The sequence below is a fragment of the Madurella fahalii genome (assembly GCF_045866475.1).
Source record: "Madurella fahalii IFM 68171 DNA, scaffold_5, whole genome shotgun sequence".
Classification (NCBI taxonomy): domain Eukaryota; kingdom Fungi; phylum Ascomycota; class Sordariomycetes; order Sordariales; genus Madurella; species Madurella fahalii.
In genome coordinates, this window is record NW_027263975.1 from 192,337 (window position 1) to 211,820 (window position 19,484).

The following is a 19,484-nucleotide window of genomic DNA, read 5'->3' on the forward strand; positions in this document are numbered from 1 at the left end:
CCCAAACCCCCATACGGTTTGGTAGCTGGGTAGTTCAGGATCATGAGCCGTGATATCGGCCTCAGAGGGGTATCTAAGACTTTCCATGCCGAGTGGATCATTTCATACCAACTCACCTCCATCCATGAAACTAGGCGGGAGGTCATCGATCCCGGTGCGGTGTGCACCTGGGAACTCCCCATCGGTGAAGAATGAGCGTGTCGCAAACCCGATGAATGGCTCTGGCTGCTCGGCCCAAGGTTCTAGTGGTTGCATCTCGTTGCGTGGCTGCGGTAGTATTGCGGGAGGATAATTCAGCAGACTGATACCGCTGTCTGCGAAGGAACTGGTTGGTGTTGGCGGTCGTTGGACTCTTTGTCGCTTCGGGTACGGCAGAGGGCCCCGGGACCCGGACGAGATCGACGAACGCTCCGAGTCGCCGCGAGAGGAGAGCCAATCGTCGAACAACAAGTCGAGCGAACGCGACATTGCCTCCCGAACCGCCGCCTCCTGCACCGCACCGTCGGCGTCGGCGTCGGCGTCTTGTCGCTGCAGGCTGAGTCGGATGCCTCGCCTTTGTAGCTCTTGGGCTAAGACCTCGTGGCCGCTGCGCCGGACGTACTCCCGGTATTGGCAGAGGTCCTCGGACAGACCCGTGTCCAGATACGCCGAGCTGGGTCGTGGCCGTCCGGGAAACAGACCATCCCAGATGACAAACCACTGCTCGGATTCGCACAGCGCAGGGTTGGACCGTCGGGCCAGCTGTCGATGCTGCTGATGCGTGATGCCGTCTAAGGTCGCGTCCGGGTCTAGGACGCACGGTTGTTGTAGATGGTACTCGTGGCTTTGCTTGTCTTGGAAGATTGCTTTGCAGCGCTCGCAGTAGTACTCTGGTGTATGCTTCCTCGTTAGGTGTTGTTTCACGCGGCTAACCGCGTAAAGCTCGCTTTTGAAGCAATGGCGGTGTTTCACCGGGTCGAGTTTCCAAAACGGACAAGCAAGTATCTTCGGGGCGGCGTCGGGCCGTTGTCGTCTTTTCCTTTTCCTGGGAAAGAGGGATCTCCCCCTTCTTGACCCCCGTTTCCAGCTCCCTGTAGATTGCCCTGGCTGCCCTTGCCCCTGCCTTGCTGGCCGCCTCGGTAACCACCGGGAGTCGAGGATACTCCGCTAGGCGAAGCCGAGTTTGTACGTCTGTCTCCTGGCGAGTCACTGGGTGCTTTGAATTGACCTTGCTGTTGCGCACCGATGTGACGCAAGCTGTCCTTGTTGGGGCTTTCCCCTTCCCCATCGCTGTCGCAGGTTTGAAGTCCTATTGAACCGTGTTGCAAACTGGGAAGCTTGCAATCCCCCTTTGTGAGGGGAATCGTGCGATTGATACGAGAGGTCTTTATGTCGTCTGCTGCGTCTCTTCGGACCGGCACGCCCCTATATTCGCTGTAGAGACGACGTGCAACGAAATCGATGACGGAAGATAAACCTTCGTGCTCTTCGGCAAACTTGGGCCAGCCACAGTCTGAAGAGTCCGAGATAGAGAGCATATCTGAATCAAGAGACGTCTCCTGTGACCCCTCGGTAAGAGGCGAAACATCTCCCTCCCCATCGTCCCCTTTATCCTTCCAACAGTGAGCAGTGCGAGCGCTCCACGATGTATCGGACATCGTATCGGTATCACGAGGGTCACCATGCGCCGAAGCCGGACCTGGCCGGTTAGAATATGCGCCTGGAGGGCTTTTCTCCAGCCAGGCCTGAGTGCTCTCACAATCGCCAAGGATGTGGCGACTCTGATTCATGTCGTCGTTCGTTGAGGCTTCCGAGTCTTGTGGACCCCCATCTCCAGCTTGACATAGGTCGAGCTGGCACGAGCACATGCTCGGTACTCGCAGCTGTAACATGTGCCAGACGAATAACCGCCCGACCTTTTTTACCAGCTTCAGCATCCCTGCATGTCCATCCACGACAGCCCCTGCGAGGGTAGGGGATTCTTTGAGCCTGCCAAGATTGAAGAAATGCCGGAACATGGGAGCGGGGATTTCTATCCCCGGGCAGAACTCGGGTCGTCGAGCTGTCGGAAACCCTCGAGCAATGACCGGGTAGACGATCCGGCCTATGCAGCTAGACAGAAGGATCAACGCTCGCTCGGAGGCCTTGGGTTCGTTATTGTTGGCTAGAAACCAGACAGTCTCTCCCTCGGCACATGGAACCTTCTTGACCCATGGCTTGCTGTGGATGTGGGTTTCGAGCCAGTTATAGCGTAAGGGGAACTGGAAGGTGGCAGCCAGCCATGCTAGTTGCTCAGCACGCTCTCCGATAAGGCATGCTGGCCCAGTGACAGAAATTGAGAGTAGATCCTGTTTGCTATCAATGGATGCGCGAATCCCTGCCTCACCCGTTGGGGAGCGGGTTCCTAATGAGCCTTGACATGTCAGTACGGTGAGCACACGGTTCCTGATGGAGTGGTACGATTCATAGAGTAAGTACTTACCTAGGTTTAAACTTGTTTTTGCTTCATCCTCAATGGCGGCTTGCAGTACCCTCAAGATATAGATACTACTGGGACCCCAGGTTTGGATGAGATATTGTTCAACAGTGGTGGCTTGGATCTCATGGGCTGATGAGCTGGTGAGAACGATGGACCCGACAAGAGCATCTCCAAGTCCGACCCCGTGGACAGACTGCTCATGCTGCAGACGATCGTGGATTGGGCGCCACTTGAGCTGAAAGGTGACAGTGTGGCTGCTGGGTTCTCTCTTGCTGCTAATCACGCCGGTAGGAAGCTCGCATACGATCCTTTGGCGCACTTCGTCTACCATGATCCGTGGTTGCGTGTCGTCCCAGTGGAAACTGGATTCTCTGAGCAGGCTGCCGATGAGCCACTGGTAAGGCTGGCTGCCCAGGATCATTTGTGTATACAGTGAGAGATCCGGCTGTGTTGCACCGTGTTCGTAGTCGTCTTCCACACCTACGAACCGATCTGAGGATTCGGGTTCGCCGGGGTCGTCTTGAGACTTGGCTCCCCATAAGATCATCTTGTCGGCTATTGACATGCCCTCTGCCCGGCGGCTTCTGCTTGTTTCCGCCTCGCCATCATCCTCATCCCCGAATATCAACGACTTCAACATAGCAGCAATCTCGCTTGGAAGCGCATGAGCTGATGCTCGATTCGGAAGCAGAGGCCGAGGGATAACGAGGAATTAGGAACTTTGGCTTACCGATGATGTGCATACACGAAGGACATGATGGTTCGACTCAAGTAATGGGAGTTATCGAGGCCGAATCGAACGGCGAACGACTTGATGATGCCGGGAAGGACCGCGAGGAACGAGTTGCGGTCTGCGTCGCGGACCTGCTCTCGAATCTGCCGACTGATGCTTTCGCAGACGTCCACAATCGCACGTCGGGCAGCATCTGGCAGATCTTCAGTTATCGCCGAGAGCACCGTCATAGCATCTTCGTTGCGAACCAGATCCGCTTTTTCGAGTTCATTGGCACCTGGGACAAGGGCCTGTCGGCTGACCAGCTCCGCCGAGCAATACCCCGAGTCGGTCTGTAAAGCATCAGAGTCGCCTTCATCTTTTGTCTGCATGCCACAAGTGATTAGACGTCTCACTTGAATTTCGTCATGTTTTCGACTATGCTGATTGAGTGAAAGAGTTTTTGCACACCCACCCGGACGGGACTCGCGATCTCTTTTCCCTTGGCACGGATCAGTTGAGATGACAACCTCCCCATAGCATCCAAATGATCCTGTGCTCTCTCGAGTGCATATTCATTAATCAAGTCGTTAGGCTGACGGAGACCCTGAATAATCGCCTTGAAAGCTGCCATGTGACAGCCCCAAAGAACATATGCGTGTGAGTCATTGGCGTTCGGGGCGTTGAAACTGGGAGGAATTGTTTCGTTGCGGCTGAGTTGAGGAGCATAACGAGGGCGCCCGCGCCAGCTCGAACCCGGGAGCATGTCTTCTTTCCTGGGTAACGCAGGCGGGTCCATTGTGTCAATCTGAGGTCGGCGGGCCTACTGGTTCTGTAAACCCTTTTTGTCAGGTATGAGGGTTGGCAACTTGGCGAACCCGGCTGGAGATATTTCGTTAAGTCACATGAAATGCATGCAATTGATGGACACCGTGAAGTGTTATCCGTATTGACTACGAGGCCCATTTCGCAGTAGTTTCTACCATGCCGAGGGGTTGGGCTCTGATGAACGTGAGCCTCGTTGGGCGCGACTCCTATTCTGGGCATCAGGCCACGACAAGTCTCGTGTGGCCTGCGCCAATCACATCAATTGTCGAAGGCAGATCCGATGGAAGTTTCGTCCGTCCGTGGTTTGGTGTGGGGGTCGACATGCTGTGCTTGTCCTTTGCAGGAAATTATTGCAGTCATCATGCATGAGCTGTACAGTACCCCTTGGATCCAAGGAACCGGCAAACCCTGAGCAAATTCGATGGCAATCCCGTCAACGGGAGTACATAGGAAGAGGATAAGGTTCTTAGCAGAAGTATAGCCCTTACAATTACGCCAGGAACCCAAGCACGTTACCCGTATCATGTTGTTCGCGATGAGCAACCAGGAAACGCTCCCCGTATGCCTAAGGGGCCCATCTGCCTGATCCAACTGTGATTGGCTCAGATGGCGCCGACGAATTCTGACTCGATCAGAACCAATGACGGGGCACCTACACAAGTGTGCTGAAGAATTCCAGGTGTTTTTTAGTGCGGAACAAGTATATCCGCCATCTTGGGAGTTAGTCTTCGAGGCGCTTTCAGTTAACATGAACGGTTTGGTGTAATCTAAGAATCCACCTCAGAACACCAAGTTGAGGATTGCTTTGTATATAAATGCTCGTAAACGTCGGAGTCTTTGGATGCAATGGTTTATCCCAACCCAGACAGAAACTCATCAACAAGGGCACCAACAAGGAAAAAGAAAAAAGAGCAAAACTGCAAGCTCTTTTTCGATCCAAGAAACCTAATTAGTTTACCATGTCAGCGAAATCGAATTCGCCGGCCTCGTTCTCCGAAGAATGCGGGTCAGTCGTTCCAATTAAATCGCTAAAACCATATTAAGTCTAATGATTATTGGGTACCCCAACCTTAGAACTGGGGGAAGACCCCAGCAAGCCTATATCCTCGACCGATATCTTTCAGGGGACTCGACAATATCGGAGCGAATTCAAGCCTTGGCATGTACGGGAAACGGCGAAGGAAAGGAACACTCCGTAGCCGTCACAGTCTCGGAAAGGAGGAAGGAGATGGGGAAGCGACTATACATCTGGCAAGCCTCTTGGGATCAGGCGGGCAACAAGGGAAATGCTGTATAATGAGGTAGTGTTGAGTGGAACCCTGGCCTTTGAATTCTTCCAGCATATGGCAAGCACCCTCCCTTGACTTGTCTGGTTTACTGGTTGTTAGCAATCCAAATGGTTATCACACACAGCTTTGCCTTAGCTTTGCCAACGGTGTTGAGGACCGTCGCGACCACTCGTCTATGGGCATTTAATAAAAATGACACCGTAATCCGCTCTGTTTCCATCGGAGAGACGGCGCGAGGTTTTGTAGTCGATTTAACATTTGGCCGTGCGAACATCATAGTCGGGGGTGTCAAAGATGTACAGAAGTTGGAGTCTTTGCGTTGCCAATGTCGGTAGCATATCAAAGAGTCTGAACGAATCGTTTTCTCTAGAATGCGTGTCAGGGTCCGTTAGTTGAGTCCAAACCAGCGGGATCTCCAACACCACCACCCAGGAAGTTGGCCTAGTCTAACGCGGTAGCTCAAAACCGAAGTCAATAGCCTTGCCTGTCTTTACAATGATGTATCCCATGTTAAATCGCTTGTGCTTTCTTTATTTCACTGCATCGTGATTCCAGGCTCGAAGCGCACGATGGAACAAGACGGACTACTGATAACTCTCTCCACCATAATTGACCGCATTTCCCGACGTAACGAAAAATACGTGTCCAATCGATGTCTGCCAATATTAGAAATGGTGGGACAAAGCGATTATGCGTGTTCATTGCCCCGCTGAATCATGTATTCGGCCGCCTTCAGCCCAACATCTATGTGGCGCATAACGCTCTCAGTCCGAACACGTCATCGTCAACAAGCGCGGAATGTCACTCTTGGTTGACTTTGGCCTATGCTGGTCGCTAGACAAGTTCACGGATGATTCAATGCGCGAACTAGATCGTGCGGGCCGCAGTAACGGAGCCTGAAAATTGTGGCCGACTGCGCCGGCAAGACATCGTAATGTTAAAAGGGATGTATAACTCTAATGACATAGTCATCATTGGCAGTATGTAGGAGTTTTAAGGTTAATAAGTATCAAAGTCAGTCGACTGGTTAATTGCTTCCAACGGGGCGCTGTGTCGAACCCCTTACGGTGTTGATACGGGGTAACACTAGGTTTGTGTTTTGGTAATGCACGGCAAACGAGAAGAATCACATATACAGTACCTGACTGCGAATATATACTCTCCGTAGCTGCAGGCTGGTAGTCGGGAGTGGAACTGCAACCAACAACCGGAATCGAACGGGGCCATGCAGCAAAAGACCAAATGGAATCTCGTCAATGGGCAGGCTTGTCGGTGCTCGATCGCTGCGATGGATGAGTGCATATGGGCTCTTGCTCGCTCTGCCTTGCACAATGCTCCATCAAATTCTACCATGGCATTGCAAAGAGGCCGGCTTATTGGCTCCCCACTGCCATCCGGGTAGATGGAGGGTCTAGATGTCGACTCATTGGCAACCGAAGCGGTTGCGACAGCTCCTCTTCCATTCAAACTTTCCATCTACTTTCTGCACTTTTGATGGATGCAACCTCAAAGCCGGTGATTGGCGCACTCGGAGTCAGGGAGGAGCGGGCTGGGCCCTCGGCTATTGCGGTTCCAATTGTCGGGCATACATGCAGCCCAAAGAAGCAACAGGCCGTTGTTTGATGGAGGGTTCCATCACCAAGTCTGAAATATTTCCGAGCGTTTGCCTCTTTCTTTCCATTCTGCGACTGTTTGTCTTACTTTACCCTATCTACCGACAGACACAACCGTCTGACTCCGTATAATGGGTCCTTCTACTACTTTCCGAGAGGAGGAGACGCCTGCCGCTTACTGGGCCGGTGGCGACGGGCAGGGCGTGCGCGTCGGAGACGATGTCTCGTAAGTGGCAGACTCGAGTTCTTAAATTGGATTCCGTGACCAACACACTAACCCGCTTTTCACCCAGGCCATTCGCGAGTCGTGTGGTCGAACTCCAGTTTGGAAGCGGGTTTCCCCTCACTGTCCACCAAGCTTTTATCCTACGGAGCCCCAAGCTGGCCCTCCTCTGTGGCCCCTCGACAAAAACCATCCGACTATGCGACGTCTCGGGCAACGCTGGCCACGCTCTGGTCCAGTACCTTTACACTGACAGTCTTGAAACACTGGACTGTGTCGGGGCTGCCTGCACGGTAAACCGAGAGTTGGCCCGGCTCAAGACGACGTTCGAAGCGTATTCAGTGGCTCGCACATATGGGCTTGAGGGACTCGAAGAGTTGGCCAGGGCTCAGATCGAGCTCCTCGCTGCACAGTTTGACCCCTTCACTCTGATTGATGTCGTCAAGGAGACGTACCCCACGCCCATCGGAGATGACGCGTGGTTCCCGCAGTATATTCGGTCGCGCATTAAGGCTGCGTTTAGGAACCCGTCGACCCTCCTAAGAGCCGAGTGGCCACCCGACTTCAGCAGTGGCGCATCTGTTGTCAAGGTCCTCCTCGGGTGCGTTCTCGAAGTCTATGTCGACATGCTCGAATCACTTTCGGGAGGAGACGGGGTTGCCATTGATCCGCCAACTCCTGTTACAGACGGGTCCTTCGAGCAGGTGATCCGCGGCTCTACCGTCAAGGCCAAGGACCATGTCGATATGCCTGACGGACAGCTGCCGGAGCACACCTCACATCCTGGTCGCCTATACACACCCCTGATTGACCGCCGTTTCCCTGAGGAAAAGGTTGACAGCTGCACTGGTGCCTGCGAGCCCGCACTGGATTCCGAAACTCATGCGGCGCAACGATCCCCGGTCAGCATGGCCGAGTCAGTCTACCAGCTTGCGCCAGAGCCGTCAGTTCAGCAACTCCGAGAGTTCTTTACCAAGCTGATGGAGAGGCGCAGACCCGAACCGGTAACCGAAGCCGCGCCAGTCGTTGAGCTGACTCCTGAGACAACCCGTGAGCCAGTTGTTGACACAAATTTTGGACCGGAGCCCAACACAGACAGCACACCGCAGGCTGGAGATTCCCAGGGCGTAAGGGGCGTGCGAACGAGAAAGGGCAAGGTCAGAAATGCTCTTCATCCGTGGCGTTTGCAGCACGGGAGTCTGATGTAATCCGAAGCTAACATCCGATCGAAAAGAAGAAGCGGAGGGTCAATGCCATCACCCTAGCCTCAGCAAGGCCTAGTCTCGATCCTGCACCTGCACCTGCACCTGCACCTGCGTCTGCACTTGAGCCCGAGATCAAGTGGGAACCGGAGTCGCCGAAAACGGTGTGGGACCGGGAACCGGAACCGGAACCGGAGCCGGAGCCGGAGCCGGAGCCGGAGCCAGAACCAGTGGAAACAGTATGCGAACCTGAACCTGAACCCGAACCAGAACCCGAACCAAAAGCGGAGCTCACGGACGGCGGCATCTGGGCCTGTTCGGTGATCAGTAAAAACAAAAAGAAGAAAGTAAAATCAGCGGATGAAGCTATGCATGACCCCCAGGCCGAGCCCGAACCGGAGCCCGTGTCTGGGCTCGAGTTTGGGCCCGAGCTAGGGCCTGAGCCTGAGCCTGAGCCTGCGCTTGAGTCCGTGCCGGAGCCCGAGCCCGAGCCTACAGTTTTGACGACGCTGGAACGGGATCCCTGGAATTTCTGGGGGGCACGAAGGTCCCCGACGTCACCAAGGGTGAGTTTCTGAGAAGAAGTCGTCAAGTAGCGCCTCCGAATTCTGCTCCTGTGCGTTCCGGTTTGGTGCAGTTGATTTTCAGGGATGAACGGGTTGAGCTTAAAACGGCTTGGAGCGAAAAGTGTTGCTCCCTTCCAGGAGTACACGCTATGAGTTTACGAGAGATCGATTTTTCTTGCCCCTGTGTCATAAACAGCGAACATCCCGTGACTCATCATGATCGAACGCAATCTTATTTTGCAGTAGCAGCCCTTGGCAGCGTTGGAGGGGAAGAGCCCGGCTCTGAGGTATCTAAGTAGAAACTTGCGAAAAAAAAAAAAAAAAAAAAAAAAAGAAAAAAAAAAGAAAAAAAAAAAACAGAAAGGGAGACAACGGAACCAAGTTTAGCAACTGCAGTTTGAACTTTTGGAACAACACTGCTGAATCCGCCCATACGGTACCATGTGCCAAATACCACTCCGCAAACACCGAGCCAACGCTGAAGAGGACGATAGGGAAGTAACGTGACGTCTACTACAGACTGCCCTTCTCGCCGGGCTCTTTGGGCTTGAGATCGCTCGACGCTTGGCTCGATTGATCGGGAGGAATACCGTTCCCGTCGAAGTGTACGCGGACGTTGGTGGTCCGCATAATGCCGTTATACGTCATGATCTCTTCCTCCGAACCGCTAGGGCTGACACTCCGGCACTCGGCGTGGCCCGTCTTGATGCCCCGTAGGTTCTTGAGAGGGATACTGCCGTGCCGACTGACGGAATCTCGGCCGCCGTGGCGCACCGCACTATTATTACCGCCACCGCCACCGATAGTCGCGACTGAGTTGGGGCCGGTAAAGTAACGCGAGCTGGGGTTGGGAGTGTACTTGTTGGCGCCGTAGCGGTCGGTGCTACCGCCGAACAGGGTTGGCATCCAGCTGCGGAACAGGGGACGGAGAGCAGGACCCGACGCCGAAACGATAGCAACGTTAGCTTCGACGACACTGAGTGTGACTGTGATGTCGTAGAAGGGGTCCTTGTCGGGCTGTGGGACGTAGAAGAGCTTGTAGACGCCAACGAGGCGGACGATAGCGATGATGGTGACTCTGTAGAAGAGGGCGTGTTAGCTTGACGTCCGGCTCGTTCCGTGTTTCGTGGCATGGGATCACTCACGCAATACCGAGCATGAAGATGCCAAGCACTGCAACCTTGGCAGCCTTGGGCATCTTGAGCCCGAGAAAGATCCAAAAGGGGAGGGCGATGACGAGAATGTCGGTAAAGATGGTCAGGCACGAGATGATGACGTGGAACGAGTTGTCGATGCACTTGGTATCGGGATCGGTCTTGAGGGCAAAGTCCCAGTTGGCGGCGATGGGTAGGCACTGCAACAGGGCGACTAGGAAGATGGCGATGGCCTGCAGGGCGTTGAATGCGTTTAGGCCGTGAATAGCCAGTTTGACGCCGGGCTTCTGGCCGCCCAACCGGAGCAGGAAAACCAGCACCGAGGCTTTAACGAAGGCTAGAATGGGATTGTAGAAGAGCTGTGCTAGGAAGAACCACCACATCCCAGGCGCCATGTCGAAACTGGGTGCATATATTTGCACATCTTCCGCCCGCCAGCCAAAATACCCCAGCTTAATATCTGCGTCGCCGACGCGGTTAGTAAAGCCGCGGACGGGTTTGGTGTTGACGGGGAAGTGGCGGCGCCGCTTACACATGTAGAATGGCCCGATCATCATAAGCGAAAAGATCATGGCGCAGGTAACCAAGTAGTCGTCTAGACCCCATTGTCGCGTCTTTAGCCTGGTGTACACCCTCAGGCTGTAAACGACAAAGGCCAGCGCCGTGAAGAAGAAGATGACGAAGAGGGCGGCCTGCTGCAAAGGCGGCGTCGGGATGTCGAGGACACTCCCATGCTCAGGACGGCGAGGTAGAATGGCCATTGAAGGCTTCTAAATCAGTAGAGGCTCGATCGACGTGGGACGCTGAGAGCGCGGGGGTGGCCTGGCGATCGGCACAGGTGTGGAGGGATGATCGAGATCGAGAAAGAGATCGGCACAGTCTGGGGTTGATGAAGAGAAAGACATTCAAGTTTCGTGTACCGTACTCTAAGTACGTATAAAGTCTCTAGTAGTGCCTACCTGGGCTTCAACGCCCGAAAGTGCCAGCACGAATACATGCGACCAGCTCGCTTCGAAAGACAAGCCAAGCTGCAAAGTTTCAACTTGGACATCAAAGCGGACAGACCAGAATTTGGGCATAGTCCCACATTTGGGACTTCCTTAGGTTCCCCGAGATCTCTTTCCTTGCCATGCCTCCACTCCATCCTTGCATTCCTGGGTGCCCCCCCGGTGTGGATGAGTCCACAATCGAAGAGTTGACCAGTCGGTTCACTGCGCAATAATCAAATTCTGCAAAGCCAAAAGCGAAGAGGAACGACGGTTAATGAGCGAAATGATCCTTGTTCTGTACGTTCCTGGAATAGTTGGGTTTCGGAAGCGGGGAGTGTCCAGTGGAGCCTCCTGGTTTTGAGGTGTTTTCCTTTCTTCTTTTCTCCATCACGGTCGGAGCATCCCCCATCCGACTAGGCTATGCAGAATGAGGGCAAGTCTATCGGCGGCGAAGTCTGGAGAATGCTGCCTGGTGGTGACCTGATGTCGACGTCGAGGAGCCGACATCCGAGCGCCCAGGGTTTTGACAAAGACGAGTACTACCATAACACCGACAACGGCAATTCGGGCTGCAGATCTCAAGGCTAAGAGTAGCGGCCTTCTGCGTTGAAGTGCGTCTGGAAGCGGACACTTCAATTTCGCCACACGGACGATATAATATACCGTCCGGACAGGGAATGCGTGTCGAAGCGCACAGAACGACCCGTAACAGGTGGGCACCCTGGGCTTGGCCTAGGCCGCGAGGACCAGCACAAGCGACACGGTGCCCTATCGGACTCTCCGTTTGTTGCCCCGCTAAAACGCCGGTTCACGGACGCTAAGCCAAGCAAGGGTGATACCTGTAGTTTCTTCGTCCATTGTTGAAGGGGTGACGACAAGCGTCAACGGGGTGAAATCAGCAATGCCAAAACCTAGCCCGGTTCTTTGAGTCGCGATGTCCAGCACTGCCTAGCGTTGGGATGGCACGGCAGTTATACGATACGGCCCGCATGGGTGGAAAGTAAGGTACCGACACAGGTTGGCCCAGAGTCGTGGGACTGCCAAGGGCTCGAGCCGCATGAGTTGGGTGAGCCATCCAATGCGTCGGGGCGGCTACCCATGGCTCAGGATGCAAGTCATGGGGGAAAAAGGGGCGCCGCAGGGGGGAGGTGCTGACAAGAAGGTGATAACAAATCAATACTACCTAACCACATGTCTGTAAACAGCAGTGACTCCTGAGCGTTCGAGGGTTTCTCTGGGGACGCATTGGCCCTAGAAATTACCTAGCATGATAAGAAGGGACCGTCTGAACCCATCGACCTTCTCGCAGAAATGCCACCACAGCCGAGCCGTACATTGTCCTCGTGTTCTTCTATAGTAGAGCTGCCCTGCAGCGGTCCCGCAACGAGATGATTTGCCAAGCTCGAGGCGTGGAGAATTCTGGACCCCTCCAGCATCGAACGAGGTTCTTCGACCCCGAATGGAATCCATGCGCTGGACCATTTTTGCCCTGTCCTCACCCTTGTAAAATAAAGGGCAGACAAACATGACCAGAGGCACCGGGCAGGCAATATCAAATGTTACACGAGATGGCTGGCGCAAGCTCTAAGCTGGGCGATTGGCAGATGCAGATCAGGTAGTCTGCGGTCTGCTACTTGCTCTGGTCATCTTTTACAAAGCCTCCTAGCGATGAGATGCCCCACATGAAGCCGACATTATTGCTTTGCCGGACCCTCCCAGGGACACCCAGAGGGATGGCACAGCCCGCGTCTAGCCTGGGATGCTGATTGGCAGCTCGGCAAGTGAACCGAGCTCTTCTGGGCGGGAATACTACATAACCATGCCGCCGTCGCGGGGTCAAGAGCGTGGCTGTCTCTTCATTTCTCCAGTTCGACAGGCCCCTCGTTAATCTTGTCGATCGCCATGGCTGCTGTATCTCTCCAGCGCGCTCTGCTGCTCACAGGAGCCGTGCTACCCTTTGCCCGGCTGGGCCTCGCGCAGACCATTGTCGGCGACGACGGCAACGTGCTTCGTACGTCGACTCGCGGGGCACCGGGTTTGTGGGATGGATGACTGATACCTTCGCAGCTGCCAACGAGGTCACTGTTGCGCCGGCGGCCGACCCCAGCACCCTCCAGCTGACCGACGCCGTCATCGCCAACTTGACGGCCCATCAATTGAGCGGCATTAAGTTCTTCCAGTTCGACACCGAGGCAGGTGACACTTCGATAAGCGCGAAGCGCACCATCGGCTTCGGCCGCTGCAAGACCTTCCCGGGCGACTCCTTGTGGCCCTCGCGTTTGACCTGGGCCGTGTTCAACCTGTTGACGGGTGGCGCCCTCATTGAAACGGTGCCCATCGGCGCCGTCTGCTACCCTAACAGCGGCGTCTACGATGCCGCCAAGTGTGCCGATGTGATCGCGAACTGGGCCCAGTCCGAGACACAGTACGTCAACAAGAACACCACTCCCCTTAGTTAAGCGTCACTGACACCTTTTCTCTAGTGCTAATGATCCTACTTCGGTCATGTCACCGCTCTACACGGGCGAGACGTGCATGCCCCAGAACGGCAACACATCAACGTGCACCCTGGGTGGCTTCCCCTCGTACGCCGTCAAGGCCACCAGCGTCTTCCAGATCCAGCTAGCCGTAAACCTCGCCCGCAACCTAAACCTCCGCCTCGTCGTCAAGAACACTGGCCACGACTTCCTCGGCAAGTCCTGCGGTGCTGGCGCCCTGTCCATCTGGACACACAACTTGAAGACCATCAAGCACATCAAGTCGTTCAGGTCCCCATCGTACAACGGCCCGGCCCTCGAGCTGGGCGCCGGTGTCCAGGTTGGCGAGCTGTACGCCGCAGCGGACCGTCTTGGCGTCACTGCTGTAGGCGGCGAGTGCAAGGGTGTCGGCGTTGCTGGCGGTTATACCGCTGGCGGCGGCCACTCTCCGCTGAGCGGTAAGTTTGGTCTTGGTTCTGACCAGGTGCTGAGCATCGACGTCGTCCTCCCCAACGGACGGCTCGTCACGGCCAGTGAGGCCGAGAATGCCGACCTATTCTGGGCCATGCGCGGCGGCGGCGGCGCCACTTTCGGCGTTGTCACGTCCATGACGGTCAAGGTGTACCCCAAGATGAGCTTCGCGGGCCTCACCTGGACCATCGTCAGCGGCCCCGACACGCCCAATCCCGACTCGCTTTTCTGGGACGCCATGTACGCCTACTGGCGCAAATTCCCCGAGTACGCGTCCAAGGGCGTCTACGGCTACTCGATGATCTTCCCGCGTGGCCCCCCGGGCTCGGGCTACGTGTGGACCATGTCGCCCTTCCACGTCCCTGGCATGTCGCTCGCCGAGTTCAAGGCCATGGTCGCGCCACTGTTTGAGGAGTGGACCGCGCTCGGCTTCGACTTTGCGCCCGCCTACTTTGAGCACGACAACTTCTACGACACGTGGTCGCAGCACTTCCCCACCGAGGCCGTGGCCAACAGCAATCTGCGCACTGCCTCCCGCCTGTTCCCTGCCAGCAACTGGGAGGACGAGGCCACGCGCGAGGCCATGTTCGACGCCGTCCGCTCCGTCATCGAGGAGGGCTCCGCTCTCATCCAGTACAACATGCGCCCTGTCGCCCCCGCGGGCACCCCGCCGTCGGGTGCCAACTCGCACTGGCGCGACACCGTCTGGTTCGGCATCATGGGTACCGGCTGGGCGCCGGGCTTGCCGGAGCACGAGCTCGAGGCCGTGCACAACAAGATCACGCACAACTGGATGGAACGGCTGCGCGCCTACGGGCCTGGCGCCTACGGCAATGAGGGTGATGTGATGGAGCCTGACTTTGCCGAGGCTTTCTTCGGTACCAACTACGACCGGCTTCTGCAGATCAAGCGGAGGGTCGACCCTCTTGATGTCTTCTGGGCCCCCACTGCCGTAGGGTCCGACAGGTGGGAGGTCGCTGACCAGGCTGACTGGTTGACGATGCAGACTGGTCGTCTGTGCAAGGTGTCCGCGTAGAAGCTGTTTCTTTATTTGTACTATATTATGCAGTACTGTAAATACTCCTGCCGTACCCAGGCCGTTTTCTTTGTCCGATTCTTGAAGCGCAGGTTGTTGCAGTCTTCGCCTTAGTGCTTTGCACTTCTTGCACCCACCGGCGGGTACTAGTTCTGTACTTGGCAAGGTAATGGAGTTTTTCCCTCCCCCTTTTTCGTCTCCCAGATTGTTCTAGTTCCAATGCAACCTGGGATTTCGCCATCTCAATCCTCGAGGCCTCGAAGCAAATCACCATAACTACCGCGACTAACGCGGCCTTATGGTCTCTCTTTTGAAACAGGCCTTTCGTAGTGTGGACATCGGTTTCACTCACATCCATCTGTAACATGTCGTTACGAGGCTCGGTCGGACACCTTCAGATATGACCTTCTTTTAAGGCCCTAATAACTTGCACAGTCCCGTTTCCTTTCCAAATCAAACCGTGATTATGCTGCGTATTTTGTTTATTTGAGCAGTGTCCCATATTAGCAAGAAGCAACACATTATCGTGCCAGTGAACGGTTGTATAGTGTAGCGGTTATCACTCCGGATTCTGATCCCATCAGAACATTCCGGCAACCCCGGTTCGATTCCGGGTACGACCTATTTTTTCTTTCCCAGGTAAAGCCGCAAAACTCTCCGGTGGGGAGCCGGGATTTTGTCGCGCTGTGGAGTGTCGAACAAACATATCACCCGGGTTCGGCGGGGTGATTGAGCCCTGACAGGGCGACACAACAGTTGGAAAGCACACCAGGGTCTTCTCCAATTTTTTTTTTTTTTTTTTTTTTGTGCCGCCGGAATGCGGGTGGTCAGGCAGGGCCAAACACCAAAGCCAGCATCAAGAAACAGCCGCTGATCTTTGCCTGTGCGGGCGGGGTCGAGCCCAATGCATCACCGACCCGATATCTTGGGTAGATCGCATCTATAGACGTCATACCTACTAGGCCCACAAATCCGACCTCGTAGTTGCTGGTGGATTGAACGTATCCTACTTTGCCGACTCTGGCCGCAAGAACTGATGCCGGCGTGCTCCGGCGAAATGACGGTATCCTTGTCCCAACTTCGGGACTACTTCTCATCAGCAAGACATAGCCAGCCGGTGGAACGGAGACTCGTGCGGAAGATTGACTTTTTCATCCTGACCTTCTGCTGCTTGAGCTACTTCCTCAACTATGTAAGTCAGCCCCACCTCCGGTCCGGTATGGACTTGAAGTACACAACTAATTAATTCGATAATTAATCAACTAGCTTGACCGTACTAACCTCGCAAACGCCTATGTCTCGGGCATGAAGGAGGACCTGAATTTCCAAGGAGACCAATTGAACCAAATTAACACGTGTTTCACTGTTGGGTGCGTCTCTCTCGACCATCTTCCTCAGCACAGAACCGCTACGGCTAACCCTCTCCAGCTATGTCCTCGGCCAGATACCATCCAACCTCAGCCTGCATTATGTCAAGCCGCGCTACTTCTTCCCGTCGATGATGGTGGCTTGGGCGGGGCTGACCATGGTGACGGCGTCGACTCACTCGCCTCAGGCTATCATGGCGATCCGCTTCTTCCAGGGCATCGCCGAGGCGACCACGTTCGTCGGCACCCACTACATTCTCGGGTCGTGGTATACGGAGCGTGAGCTGGGCAAGCGCAGCGGTGTCTTCACCGCCTCGGGTCTCGCAGGCACCATGATCGGCGGCTTCATCCAGAGCGGGATCTATTCGAGCATGCACGGCCGGCACGGCCTGAGCGGCTGGCGCTGGCTGTTCATCATCGACGGCATCATCACCTTGCCGGTTGCTCTCTACGGATTCCTGCTGTTCCCCGACACCCCGGCGACGACAACGGCTTGCTATCTCAGTCCGTCGGAACGAGCACTGGCCATATCGCGTCTCGAACCACACAGGCCCCGGCGCAGCAGCAGTACTAGTAACCCAGACCCGGATCCCCCCTCGGAGGAGAAGAACCAGACCCCGCAATCCCCCATGACACTCGCCTTCGCCAAGAGGGTCCTCACGTCCTACGAATGGTGGGGCTTCGTCATCCTCTGGATCATTGCCGGTGAGACCGAGTCCTTCTCATCCAACTCGCTTCTCGCGCTGTACATGAAGAGCCACCCCTCGGCCGGGTACACAGTCCAGCAACTCAACGACTACCCGACCGGCGTCCCGGCCGTCGGCATCGTCTCGACCCTCTTCTGGGCCGCCCTGACTGACTTCATGGGCGGCAAGCGCTACCTGGTTGGGTACTTCATCGGGGTCACGGGCGTGGCCACGAGCGGGATGATTCTCGCCGCGCGAGGGGCGGCTGACCCTGGCGGGGCGAGGTCGACGGCGATAGTGTTTGGCGCGTACTACTGGGCCGGCGCCGTGTACGCGTGTCAAGCGACGTTTTTCGCGTGGGCGAACGATGCCATGAGGTCGAGGGAACCCGTGTTCAGATCGGTCGTGCTAGCGGGCATGAATCTAGGGAGTAATGCCGTGAATGCCTGGTGGAGCATCGTGTTTTACGGGGCGTCGATGGCGCCGTGGTTTACGGTGAGTGTCTCGGCTCTTGCGGCTGAAAAGGAATTGGAGGGCGCTAACGGTGCATAGAGAGGAATGTACGCCATGATTGCAACTTCGATCGCTTTGGCGGTGTGGACGGGCGGCCTGTCGTACATGGTTTCAAGGACGGCAAAGCTTAGCCGTCGAAGAGCAGCCATCGAGACGGCCTCGTTTGGCAGAGAATCCAGCCCAGGGGAGGAACAAACGCCCGTCTAAGTATATTAGATATCGCTCAATATGTATTTTAATTACTCAAGGGCGTGGGAGGGGACACCACGCTGCGGTGGTTTTCCCAAATGGGCTCTTTCAATCATATCCTTCAGTTGTTTCCAGTCTGTCCCATACCTCATAATCATCAGCCCTACTATCAACTTAACAACCTCAACCCTTAAACACTCTCCTTTTCGTAGCTCCGGATACTCGAAACATCCTGGGATGTAAGCGTCTCCGATGTAGTCAACCTATCCTGCGGTCTCTCGGCCCGGGACCGACGCGCCTTACGAATGAAGACGAAACCCGCAACGAGGTTGCAAACAAGAGACACGCACGCTACCACGACCACCGCAATATTTCGCTTCCTCATCTCGTCCGCCTCGTGCAAGACCCGGGGCAGGTCATAAGCCACGCAAAACGAGGCGTTGCTCTGGCAGGCGCTACACCACTCCTCGGGGGACCTGATGCTGCGCTCCTGGATGGCTCCTGAGAATTCCTGCCATGAGAGGTCCGCTTTGCCGGAACCAAACAAGGGGAAGGTCGTTAGGGCTCCTTCTGTGCCGTTGCGGAAGAGGAAGCGCACCCGCAGGTCGGCCGCATCGAACTCTTGGCCGGCGGTGAACAGCTCAAAGGCCATGGTCGAGGCGTAGTGGGGGAGGCCAAAGAAATCGGGTGACGCAGCCGTCAGGTCTGTCAGGCCAAAGAACGCGAGGAAGGTGTCGTAGCTGCCCGCGAGGAGGGTGAACTTGGGATTCCTGCTAGGAGAGGAAACCGTCTGCGTCAGATGCTTTAGCACGGCACCGGCAAGCGTAGCGGCGTGGAGTGAGCGCGCTGGCTGCGAGGCATTGAAATTGAGACCAAACTCGGCGCTGTCGGCCAGGGTGCGGAGCTGGAACATCTGCTCATCGGTCACGTTCATGGCGGCCGAGGAGCTGTCGTAGATGCGCTGGACGTTGATAAGGTCGTAGATGTCATAAGCCTTGGCGTAGCTCAGACTGTCCGCCGAGGCGTAGTCGGAGACGCCTGCCAGGGCGGGATGCAAGCTGCGGTAAAAGTCTGCCGTCGATGCGAGCCTCTCTCGGAACTCGGCGCTCGCTTTGAAGTCGTCTGAGGCCCTAGTGCGCACCGGGCAGCCATCGTCTCCCTTGATCCAGACCGCCTCCGGAGAGTCGTCGTCAACACCATGCAGCGTGACATACTGGTAGCCGGTCAGGGGGCTGGAGACGGAGGAGCCGTTGGAGAGGCTTTGACCTGTGAAGTCGGGCACGAGGTGGGCCAGCGGTGGGTAGAGCCCTTGAAGAAAGGCAGTGGCGGTATTGAGGAGAATGCTCTGATCCGGCGCGCTGGCGTATATCTGCGAAGCATCATACAGGAACTCGGAAATGCCCCTGATCCGATAGGGCGATCCCGATGCCAGATAGCGGGTGCGGTAGTCGCTGCCGACCTGGAACAGCTGCTGGGCGCCGAGGTCGGTCAGTTTCTGGGCGCCATAGTGCTTTGTGGTTCCTCCAGGCAATCTGTCAGTCTCGGTCATGCCGTGAACGCTTCATCACACTTACGATCGCCGTGGCGTGCAAAGACCAGGGCGCCATGGATCGTCTCGGCGGCAGCAGTGCCCGCAAACCCGCCGGCAAGGGTTAGAGTCACAATGCGCATGTTGCCGGTCGATTCTGCTGCTCTTCGCTTTCAACTGGAA

At 55.8% G+C, this 19,484-nt stretch overlaps 6 protein-coding genes and 1 non-coding gene across 7 annotated transcripts; 4 read left to right on the forward strand and 3 right to left on the reverse strand.

Moving 5' to 3' along the window:
- Positions 1-102: 102 nt before the first annotated feature.
- Positions 103-3,804, reverse strand: MFIFM68171_08596 (uncharacterized protein; the record flags this gene model as incomplete). The annotated part of the gene is made up of 6 exons (XM_071064016.1): positions 103-869; positions 1,457-1,678; positions 1,739-2,392; positions 2,462-3,111; positions 3,189-3,556; positions 3,646-3,804. 6 exons carry the CDS (start codon positions 3,802-3,804, stop codon positions 103-105), a joined length of 2,820 nt encoding a protein of 939 aa, XP_070920117.1.
- A 3,227-nt stretch (positions 3,805-7,031) lies between these two features.
- Positions 7,032-8,331, forward strand: MFIFM68171_08597 (uncharacterized protein; the record flags this gene model as incomplete). The annotated part of the gene is made up of 2 exons (XM_071064017.1): positions 7,032-7,126; positions 7,194-8,331. 2 exons carry the CDS (start codon positions 7,032-7,034, stop codon positions 8,329-8,331), a joined length of 1,233 nt encoding a protein of 410 aa, XP_070920118.1.
- Positions 8,332-9,404: 1,073 nt separating this feature from the next.
- On the reverse strand, positions 9,405-10,806 carry MFIFM68171_08598 (uncharacterized protein; the record flags this gene model as incomplete). The annotated part of the gene is made up of 3 exons (XM_071064018.1): positions 9,405-9,969; positions 10,037-10,505; positions 10,578-10,806. 3 exons carry the CDS (start codon positions 10,804-10,806, stop codon positions 9,405-9,407), a joined length of 1,263 nt encoding a protein of 420 aa, XP_070920119.1.
- A 2,130-nt stretch (positions 10,807-12,936) lies between these two features.
- Positions 12,937-15,018, forward strand: MFIFM68171_08599 (uncharacterized protein; the record flags this gene model as incomplete). The annotated part of the gene is made up of 3 exons (XM_071064019.1): positions 12,937-13,045; positions 13,102-13,459; positions 13,518-15,018. 3 exons carry the CDS (start codon positions 12,937-12,939, stop codon positions 15,016-15,018), a joined length of 1,968 nt encoding a protein of 655 aa, XP_070920120.1.
- Positions 15,019-15,556: 538 nt separating this feature from the next.
- MFIFM68171_t135 lies at positions 15,557-15,641 on the forward strand. Its single transcript is given in 2 exon segments — positions 15,557-15,593; positions 15,607-15,641. It is a non-coding gene; the product is annotated as a tRNA-Gln (tRNA).
- Positions 15,642-16,075: 434 nt separating this feature from the next.
- MFIFM68171_08600 (Pantothenate transporter liz1) lies at positions 16,076-17,791 on the forward strand (the record flags this gene model as incomplete). Its single annotated transcript, XM_071064020.1, has 4 exons — positions 16,076-16,210; positions 16,285-16,388; positions 16,447-17,566; positions 17,624-17,791. 4 exons carry the CDS (start codon positions 16,076-16,078, stop codon positions 17,789-17,791), a joined length of 1,527 nt encoding a protein of 508 aa, XP_070920121.1.
- Positions 17,792-17,963: 172 nt separating this feature from the next.
- On the reverse strand, positions 17,964-19,444 carry MFIFM68171_08601 (Lysosomal acid phosphatase; the record flags this gene model as incomplete). Its single annotated transcript, XM_071064021.1, has 2 exons — positions 17,964-19,294; positions 19,348-19,444. The coding sequence occupies 2 exons, from the start codon at positions 19,442-19,444 to the stop codon at positions 17,964-17,966; spliced, it is 1,428 nt and encodes a 475-aa protein (XP_070920122.1).
- Positions 19,445-19,484: the final 40 nt, after the last annotated feature.